This window comes from Mesoplodon bidens (genome assembly GCF_964165515.1).
Source record: "Mesoplodon bidens genome assembly, chromosome: 4".
Classification (NCBI taxonomy): Eukaryota; Metazoa; Chordata; class Mammalia; order Artiodactyla; family Ziphiidae; genus Mesoplodon; species Mesoplodon bidens.
Genome location: NC_138160.1, coordinates 144,782,569 through 144,792,288, shown reverse-complemented (window position 1 = coordinate 144,792,288; position 9,720 = coordinate 144,782,569). Strand labels below are relative to the sequence as shown.

Genomic DNA, 9,720 nt, shown 5'->3' with positions numbered 1-9,720 from the left:
GTTTCTATGTACAGGCCCATCCCCGGGGTCCACACCTCTGGAGGGGCCTCAGCCCCTGAGGCCTCAGTTGGCTCCTTCCCAGGCCTCCAAGAACCAATCACGAAGATGCAGGGAACAAAAACCAGCCTGTCCTCGGCACCTGCTTTCATCCCAAAGGGAGGTGGTGGCTGCTGGTGTGGGACCCAGGCCTGGTCTCGGGGTAGCAGGTGTAGGGGCCTCTCCCTGGGGGGCCCGCCCTTCCCCCACCCACCTCCCGGGCAGGCTCTCTTGGACATTCCTGGGACTACTCTGATGGGCTCAGGGGTTCCCATTCTGGCCTTTTCTTTCGAGTTGTCATTTTAACACTGAGGCATCCCAGCCTCCCATCCTGGAGGACAAGCATTTGCTCTGTAGCCTTTTCTTTTGTCCCTGTTTTTGTACAAAGACGACAGTACTCTGGATTGGAACATTTTTTTGCCCAAGAAACAAAAGTGGCTCAACAGGTACAGTTCTGCTGGTCAATCTGCTTCCGGCAGGGTTCCATGGTGACAGCGACACCAACTCCACTCCGGCCAGATGTCATGCAGGTCACCTCGCTCCAGGTGTCCGTGTCTGGGTCGTAACACTCCACGCTGTCCAAGAACGTGTGACCGTCGTAGCCTCCTGCAGGGAGAGCAGAAGGGATGGTTGCTCCCTCCGAGGGCAGGGGGAAAAAGAGAAGAAACCACAAGATGCCCTCCTGCCAGGATTGGAGCCTGCCCCTAAAAGATGGGGTTAGATAGGCTTCTCCACCCAGGCCCCCACCCCCAGGGCCTCACCGAGAACATAGATTCTTCCCTGGTGCACAGTAATTCCCAGAGCGCTTCGCCGATGCTTCATGGGGGCTACAAAAGTCCACGTTTCTGTCTCCACGTCGTAGCGTTCCACGCTGTTCAGCTGGTCCTGACCATCGTAGCCCCCCGCAGCATAGATGCAGTTGTGCAGGACGCAAACTCCTAAGTGGTACCACGCAGAGAGGGTGACTCTGGGGCCTGGCCTTGCAGGCCCCAGCCACCACCTTCTTGGGCGGGGGGACCCTCTCCTCCCCCTTCTCCCCTTTCCCGAGTAACCCTTTAGAAACAAAGCCGGGAGAGAAGAGCATGGACTCTATCAGAATCTAGCTCTCCTGTGTGTGCCACGGGGTTTAAGGCTGAAACAGGAGGCCTGGCCGAGTTTCATGCCCAGGGGTGGGAGGGTGTTCCTCTTCTCTCCCCTCCCCGCAGCCCCTGCGCACCTGCCCCACTTCGGATGGTGTTCATGGGTGTGATCATTCGCCACTCGTTTCTCTCTGGGTAGTAACACTCAGCTGAGTTAAGACGGTTCGTCCCGTCAAAGCCCCCGACCGCGTAGAGTAGACGGTTGAGGACAGCCACTCCCACCCCGATCCTTCGTGTCAGCATTGGGGCCACCAAGTGCCACTCATCCCGCTCTGGCTCATACCTGCAACGACATAATAACAATGACAACAGCAACCACAGCTGACCTGGAACACTAACCCCCACTGATATTCTGCTACGTCTTTAGGCACTTGAACTCTTTAATTCTCACAAGGATTCCCCAAAACACAAGTTATCAGTAGGTCCATTTTCCAGATGAGGAAACTGAGGTTCACAGCCACCATCTGCTCAAGGTCACATGCACATCTGTTGGACCCCAATGGCTCCATCATACTGCCTGTGCTGAGTGTTATGTGTTATCTCACCAAAGCCCCACACAGCCTGGTGGGGAAAGGAGTCCTCGCTATCGTCCCCCACCTCACAGATGACAAGACAGAGGCACAGAGAGGTGAGATGGCATACCCAGGGTCACCCAGGAAGTGGCAGACCTGGGGTTTGATCCAGCTCTCTTGGACACCCAGAACCCCGGTCCTAACAACTAGGCTACCCTCTGGCATGGTTCTTCTCAAAGTATGATGCTCAAAGACGGAGTAACCATATGTCCCAGTTGGCCCAGGCACTTCCAGTTCAGGCCTGTGCTCCTGGAATAATTCATAGGGCCCCTTTTTTTCTCGAAAGTGGCCTGCTGAGGGTGATGCATCATCTCATGACCCTATTCACGGTGTACATTAGAAGCCTCTGGGGTGTTTGTTTAAAATTCCTACTCCCCAGCCTCACTCCAAATCCACCAATGCCAGATCTCCAGCATCCCCTGTCGTGGGCCGGGGAGTCTGTTTTAACAAGTTCCAGGTGAGAACTGTATTCTGGCTCACACCTCTGGAAAACAAGAAGGCAGAGGACTAGGCTATAGGAGAGTCAAAAGCCCAAAATACTTGGCCTCTAAACACAGGGTCACCACGCAGTTGTGCAGACTGTGTATTGCACAAGGGCACCACATCTAAGGGGGGACCTACCATGTAACAGGCCTCATACATATGTTTATGACAACAATCTGTGGACAGATGGCAGTGAGGTGTCATGTTTTAACAAAATTAGCACATTACAACAATTTCAAACTGATGAAACTTTTTCGAAAGCTGCATAAAGTTGCTGTGTGCATTTGTGGTGGCCCTGTAAACAGTTCCCAGGCCCAGACACATCATCCAAGGTCACGACCATAAATCTCCCAGGAGTTTAGCTTCACCTTGAGGCTTCCACTCCCTGGAGGCAAGGCACAGAGAAAAGCACTCAACAACAGGGGGCACCCCCAGATCCCAATGGCTTGGGACATGTCAGCAGTGGAACCCTTGGAGCCCACCCTCCAGACGCCGCCACTCACCTCTCCACACTGTTGTGGTGGATACAGCCATGGGAGCCGCCGACAGCATAGATGTGCCCATCGATGACCCCAACCCCGATTCGGTTTCGAGGTACGCTCATGGAGGCGCAGGGCGACCACTGGTTGGTCATGGGGTTGTAGCAGTCCAGGGCGCTGGAGTCGGTGTTGCCGTCGGGGGAGTTGTTCCGGCCACCCACGGCATACAGCAGCCCGCCTACCACACAGCCCGCCAGCCCGCTCCTTGGCACCTGCAGGTCCGCCAACCGGAGCCAGGAGCCGTCACTGGGGTTGTAGGCCTCCAAGTAGCTGAGTGACTGGCGGAAGTAACCGCCAGCCGTGTAGATGAGCCGGCCCACCTTGGGCGCCCGGCAGGGCATCACCTGTGTGGGCTTGTGCAGGGTGAGCTCCTGGAAAATCTTCACCAGGTAGTCCTTGCAGCGGGAGTCCGACTGCAGGATCTCGCACTTCTGCAGCTGCATCTGCAGGAAGTGGGGTGTGAGCGAGTGGCAGCGCACAGCCCGCAGCAGCGCCTGCACGTAGAAGCGCCGCTGCTCGCAGTCGTACTTGACCCAGTTGATGCAGGCGTGGAAGACCTCGGACTCGCAGCGCACGTTCAGATCGTCCCGGCTGATGAGGGTCACCAGCTGGCAGTGGGACAGGTTGAAGAACTCCTCTTGCTTGGCCACCTGCAGAGGGCATTTGTGTGATGGGCTGATTTACATGTCTCTCTCCACCTCCCCACCCCCACAGCCCACCCTTCAACAGTGCTATGACCTCGGACAAGTCACTCAACCTGCCTCTGACGACCTCAGCTTCCTCAGGTGTGAAATGGGGCTTTGAATAGTATGAACCTCACAGTTTGTGAGGATCAAATGAGTTACATTACATGAGCCAAGCGTGTAGTACATAAGTACTCAGGTAAATGGGCAAGGACACAATGTACCATGTACGTTTCTGTATGATTTTGTATTTGAACTATAAGAACGTTACCCTTTTCTTTTAAGGAAATTACTTTTCAAAATAACAGACAGACTACAAAGGCAATAGCAATAGGATATTCTAGAAAGAAAAAAAAGCTCAGGCTCGAAGAAAACAGCCTGAGTTGCAACTTCGGCCCACTACTTTCTAACTGTGACTTTGGGCAAAGACCTGAAACATTCCAGGTCTTGGTTTCCTTCCTCCATAAAAAGGGGATTAAATTAGTAGCTATCTCATAGCAGGGCTACTCCTAGGGTAAATACTTCTTGCCAGGAACTGGTCTATATAAATAATTTCAGTCACCCCACATAAGCGGGTTCCCAATTTTCTGGTACCCCCAAGCCCATGCAATCCCTTGAAACCAATGCTGTGCAGGTCAGTGGGAGAGCCTTGCTTTTGGACCGCCCTCCTGGAAGCCACAGGCCTTAGGACTAATGCCAGAGCTTCTTGGGGCATGTGGACAACCCCCAAGGTGGTAGAGAAGAAGAGGAGTGGGGATCAGGGTAGTGTCCACCCCAGCTGGTCCCAGCCACTGGAGGATGGCTTTGAAAACTTCCAAGAAGGCACTCCAAAGCATACCTCCTCCTAGGAGAGCTGGGAAGATTCAGTGATTTAAAGGATGAAAATCACTCAGAACAGGGGCTGGCCCACAGCAAGTGCTCAACAAGCACTTATTTTCTCTATTCACAACTTCCTCCACTTAAAAATGAAAATGAAACAAAGAATAGTGCAAGGACAACACTCCGTGGATGAAAGAAAACATGTGTAAGGGTCATACTTGCAGTCAACAGCATGTCATGGATGTTCAAAATACTGGCTGACTGACTGAAAGGTCGGGCCCTGCTCAGCACACCAGGGTGGAACTGCCAACATATTCACTGCACCCTATCCCCACCTTTGACCCCAGAGAGACCAGGGGGCCCAGAAACCCATGAAGACCTCACTTTCCTCGCTGTTTCCCAGAGTTGCCCCAAATATGTAGACTAGGAAACCAGAACCCCATTTTTCTCCAGCTCCTTGCCTTGACCCTTCACATCTTAAGGGGAGACAGTGATGACCACCTGTCTGTTCCCTGGTCCTTCTGATGCTGCTCCCAAGCCCTGGCTCCATGTCCCCTCCCCTTGCTCACCTCCCCAAAGTGCATGTAGATGTACTCTCGGGCACGCTGGTGCAGCTCGGTACAGCCGATCTGCTCGGCGAAGTTGGCGATGCCAATGGCGTTGCTGGGATCCAGCTGCTGCACCAGGAAGTCGCTGCAGGCGCGGACCACGCTGTCAATCTGGTACATGACGGCACCATTCATGACATGGAGCACACACTTCTCGCCCATGGAGATGGAGGCCGTGTAGGCGAACTCAATGAGGCGCTCCATGACCTTGGGGTGGATGCCCTCAATGGACACCACCTCCATGCCCTGCTCCCGCAGCCCATTGGTGAACATGGCCTTGAAGACGGGGCTGGATGAGGCCAGCACCACCTTGTGGGCCATGAACTGGGCGGCTGGTGCATCCTGGTACTTGACCTGCAGTGTGACATCACACAGCTGCTGGCTGAGCCGCAGTTCGTTCATGATGCCGAAGGCCTGCTTGGTGTGATCCTCCAGGGTGTAGCTAAAGGTGCGGTTGCCGTGCTGGGAGGGCGTCACCTCGGCCTTGCACTCGGTGGAGGCGTACATCACCGTGTCCCCTGCCCCCTCAGGGCGCTGTGACCTCAGGGGCAGGAATTGGGTGTGGGCCCCAGCCCCACTAGGCCCGGGTTCCAGCTGCATGGGGTTCCAGGTGACAAGGGACAACACCACCACTGGCACTCAGGGGCCTGGAGGAGGGAGAGCACAGGGCTGGGGGGAGGGCCTGGGGCCAGGCCTTCTTTTCTAAGATAAAGTAACTCCTAGACCAGTTTTCCTTCCTAAGCACAGGTGAAGCAGTGTGCATTTGCACTCCCTACCTGCCCCATGGCCTCACCAGCCCAAGGGTCCATCCTAAATCATAGGTCAGATGGTGTCCCTCCCCTGCTCAGAATCCCCCTACAACTCCCTGTGGCATGAAGAATAAAACCAAACTCTTCAATGGCTTGCAAAGCCCTTCACAGTCAGCTCCTGTCCACCTCTTCCCTTTGCTCATTCTGTTCCAGCTCTCTGGTGGCCCCTCCCTTCCTAGGACATGTCCAACTCATTCCTTCATTCACCTCACCAACATTTATTGAGCACCTATTGTGTGCCAGGCACTGTTCTAGGCACCGGGGACACAGCAGTGACCAAGACAGACATGCACTGTGCCCTGCTGGAGCTGACACTGGGGAGGGAAGGGTCATAAGTAAAATAAGCAAGACTGGAGCAGAAACTGGGGTTATGAGGAAAATGACAACAGCATTGGGACAGTGTGATATGCGGGCAGTTTTTTTTAAGTCAAGTAGTCCAGGCCTCTGTTGGAGCTGAGACCAGAAGGGTGAACGTATGAAGAAGCTGGGGCTGGGAGTTAGTGTTCCAGGCAGAGGGAACAGCAAGTGCAAAGGCTCAGATGCAGAATGATGAGAGACAATCTAGAGAATCCGGGAGGAGTGTAATGAGAGAGACTGACTAGTGAAGAGAGGCTTTTGGTGAACCCTGTGGAGTCTGGAGGGCCAGGGCATGAGTTATGTTCTGAAAAGTCCTGCGGGGAGTGGCGGGGGAGGGGATCTGCAAGAGGCTCCCTGGGTTCTTCATCTTATCTTTCTCTGGGCTCGACTCAGAGTCACCTCCTCCCTGTTTTATTTCCATCACAGCACTTGTCAGGAATGGAAAAGAGCTCCTTTGCTTGCTTGTTGAAGGATGGCCTGTCCCTCTGGCCCTGAGCCCCAGGCTTCAGAGGGCAGGTCGACCTGTGTAGGTCAGGGTTATGCCCACCCTCTCATGTGCCTACCCTGCATCCTGCCTGGGGCCTGGCACCCCGCAGGGTTCAGTAAGCTGTGGCTGGCTGACTGCCCACTCCACTGTCCCTGCCAGAGCACCCTCCTCCACTGGGCCCTGGATGCCGCTTGGCCGCCTCTCCCCGGCCGAGACCCAGGCCTGCCCCTCGGTCTTTGGCCAATGGGTCAACGGTGCCCCCTGGGCACCGGGCACTTCCCCCCAAGAAGCGGTAAGTGGGGGACTGCGCATGTCCCGCCTGAGCCGCCAAGGCCTGGAGAAGGGAGGAAGTGACCCCGCCGCGGCCTCTCCACTGCCAGCCCCAAGGCGCAGACCAAGCCCCCCAACGCCCCGGGGTCCCCGGGCCTCCGTCCGAGCGGCGCTCCCTGGGCCTCTCGCTCGGCTTGCGTCGCTCCCGGGCCACCCCGCGAGTCGCGCCGTCCAACAAAAGGACAGGACTCGAGCCGCGCCCTCCTGGCCCTCAGCGGAGCCGCGGGAACCCCGAGACCGGTCCCGCATCTCCCGGTTCTCCGGTCCCCGGGCACGGCCGCAGGGCGCTCACGGCCCGTGGCGCCCTCAGCCCGGGCGCAGGCCGCCCCACTCACCCCGCCATGGCCGCGCTCGGGCTCCGCCTCCGTCGCCCAGGCCCGGGCGCCTCCATCGCAGTGCGCAGGGGGGAGGCGCGGAACGCGCGCAGGTCACCATGACTAAGCAGAGCCGGGCGCCGGCCGTGTCAGAATAAAAGTCCCCGCGGTCCCAGGCCTCCCGCGGCGGGGCCGCTCCCCCCTCACCCGCCGACGCTAGCTGTCGCCCTGTTGCGCAGCCCCAGCGCGGCGACCACAGCGCAGGTCATTGCGGCGGGGCCAAGGACCGCAGCGCACCCAGCCGCGTGTTCGGAGCCGCGGAGAATCAGAGCCCCAGGTTCGAGGCCCAGCGCTTCCCCGCCACCAGGGATCAGTGGGCATCCCTCCCCGCCGCTGCCGCCGCCGACGCGCTCACCTGCGTCTCTGCGTAGCCTCCGCTACTCTCGCCGCGGGGTGGGGATGCCAGGGTGCGGCGGTGGCTCCGGGGACGGTGGTGCCACCCGCGCACCTAGCTTCCGGGAAGCCCGAGGGGCCGTGGCCCGGTCGGGCACGGCTCCCGCCTAACCTTCACTGTCAGGGTCCCGCGGGCGCTTCCGCCGTATGGGGGGCCTAGGCTTTGGGGCGGCGGGGCCTGCGGGATTGCGGCCATCGAATGGGGGGCAGCCTCGGGACGCCCGGGAAGGAGGCAGGGAGAGGGCTCAGCGGGGAAGGAGTCGCGATTCCCCGCCCTTCCCGCAGGTGCCCTGAGCGAGGAATGGGACGTCGGGCGAGGGCGCACACCCGGCCCGTCCCTCCTTCGCAGCCCCTTCCATCCGCCGGGTTTCGTCGTGTCAGCGCACGTCTGCTCTCCACGACCTGTCCTCCCTTTAACTCCACACAGTGCAGGCCTCACATTAAGGCGGCCGCAGGATCCAGCCAGAATTGTCTACCTACTTGGATTTGCATTGTCTTTATTTTTTATCTCCAGTCTGGAGGCGTGTGGAGCTCGCGGGCGGGCATTCGAACAACGGCTCTACCGCTCTCTAGCTCTGTGCTGGTGGGCTCATAATTTAACCTCTCCATGCTTCAGTTTCCTCCCTGTAAAATGTTAATACCTGCTAGGTTATCGGGAGAACTAAAGGAGAACGCTAGGGCCCAATAAATATGGATTGTTATTTTGCATGGCAAGTGATACTGATTTGCCACTTATGCTGTTTGTGATATGAAGTTAGTTTTTAAGTAAATGTATTTAAGTTTTTAAAAAAGAGTCCACCTATATGAAACACTAGGCTGAACAGATGTTGGTCTAAGAAAGGATTCCACCCGCTTCCGGGGTGAACCTGGAAGATTCAGCCTCCCTGCTCAGGGTCTGGGATTAATCCGGTGTCCGAGGCTGGAGTGGGGTTCCTCCCCCCTTCTCCCATTCCAGTTGCGTGAAGCTAAAGTTCTGGGTAGCTCCAGAGGGGGCGCAATAGCATAGCCGGCAAATACTCTACGGGGAGTGACTGAGACTGCGGGGAAACCCGCACCCTCCTCCACAGGCCGAAAGAAACCTCCGGTATCTCAAAATAACATCTACAAGCCCTGTGACCCAGCAGTACCACGTGTAGAAATTTATCCAAGCTACACTGGCACAGGTGCAGGAGGATGTATGTACACAGATGTTTATTGTCACACTGTGTATACAGGCAAGGTGTTGGACTCAACACGTGTCCCTCCCTAGGGCCCTGGTATAATAAGTGGTGGTATGTCTATGCTGTGAAATACCATGCAGCCAGTGAAAAGAAGCAAGACATGTTTACCTCGATTTTTCTTAATGTGGAAAAAAAGAAAAAAGTACTATGGACTGCATTGTGCCCCCCCATCATCATATTTTGAAGCCCTAACCCCCAAGGTGATGGTATTTGGAGATGGGGATTTAGGAAGGTAATTAGGTTTAGATGAGGACATGAGGGTGGGGCCCTCATGATGGCATGAGTGCCCTTATCAGAGGAGATACCAGAGAGCTTGCTCTCTTTCTCTACCATGTGAAGACACAGCCAGAAGGCAGCTGTCTACAAGCCAGGAAGAGAGTTCTCACCAGAACCCAACCATGCTGACACCTTGATCTTGGACTTCCAACCTCCAGAACTGTGAGAAATAAATTTTGGCTGTTTAAGCCACCTAGACTATGGTATTTGTTATGGCAGCCAGAGCCAATTGACACAGTACAAAATCTAGATGTGCAACAGTTTCCAAGATATACTATTAAGTGATCAAAGCAAGATGGAGAGCAGTGCTAAAGTGTAAAACGAGAGAAGGTGTATTTACATTTCAGCTCATTTATCCACAGAATATCTCTGGAAGTTTCCCAATAGTGTATGCATCCAGGAGGGGTAACTGGTGCTTTTTGAATTTTGTAAGATGTGAACAAGTGAATAACTCGTCTGCCATCACACCATCACACAACTGAGCAATGGGGTGGGGTGTCTCAGGTTGCCCCGGAAGATAACAGGAGCCTGGGGATAGGGGAACCAGGCCAAGTGGGAGATTGGGTCCAGTTCTCGAAGTGCCCTGGGATGCGAC

General features: G+C 55.9%; 1 protein-coding gene across 2 annotated transcripts; it reads right to left on the bottom strand.

The window, feature by feature from the left end:
- Positions 1–434: 434 nt before the first annotated feature.
- KEAP1 (kelch like ECH associated protein 1) lies at positions 435–8,116 on the bottom strand. Of its 2 annotated transcripts, none has more exons than XM_081232171.1 (6): positions 7,592–8,116; positions 4,841–5,526; positions 2,734–3,419; positions 1,253–1,458; positions 798–974; positions 435–642 (listed from the first exon to the last, which is right to left on the bottom strand). In XM_081232171.1, exons 2-6 carry the CDS (start codon positions 5,477–5,479, stop codon positions 476–478), a joined length of 1,875 nt encoding a protein of 624 aa, XP_081088297.1. In that variant the 5' UTR covers positions 5,480–5,526; positions 7,592–8,116; the 3' UTR covers positions 435–475. The 2 variants fall into 2 exon arrangements, with proteins under 2 accessions (XP_081088297.1, XP_081088296.1); XM_081232170.1 differs by lacking the exon at positions 7,592–8,116 and adding an exon at positions 7,198–7,295.
- Positions 8,117–9,720: the final 1,604 nt, after the last annotated feature.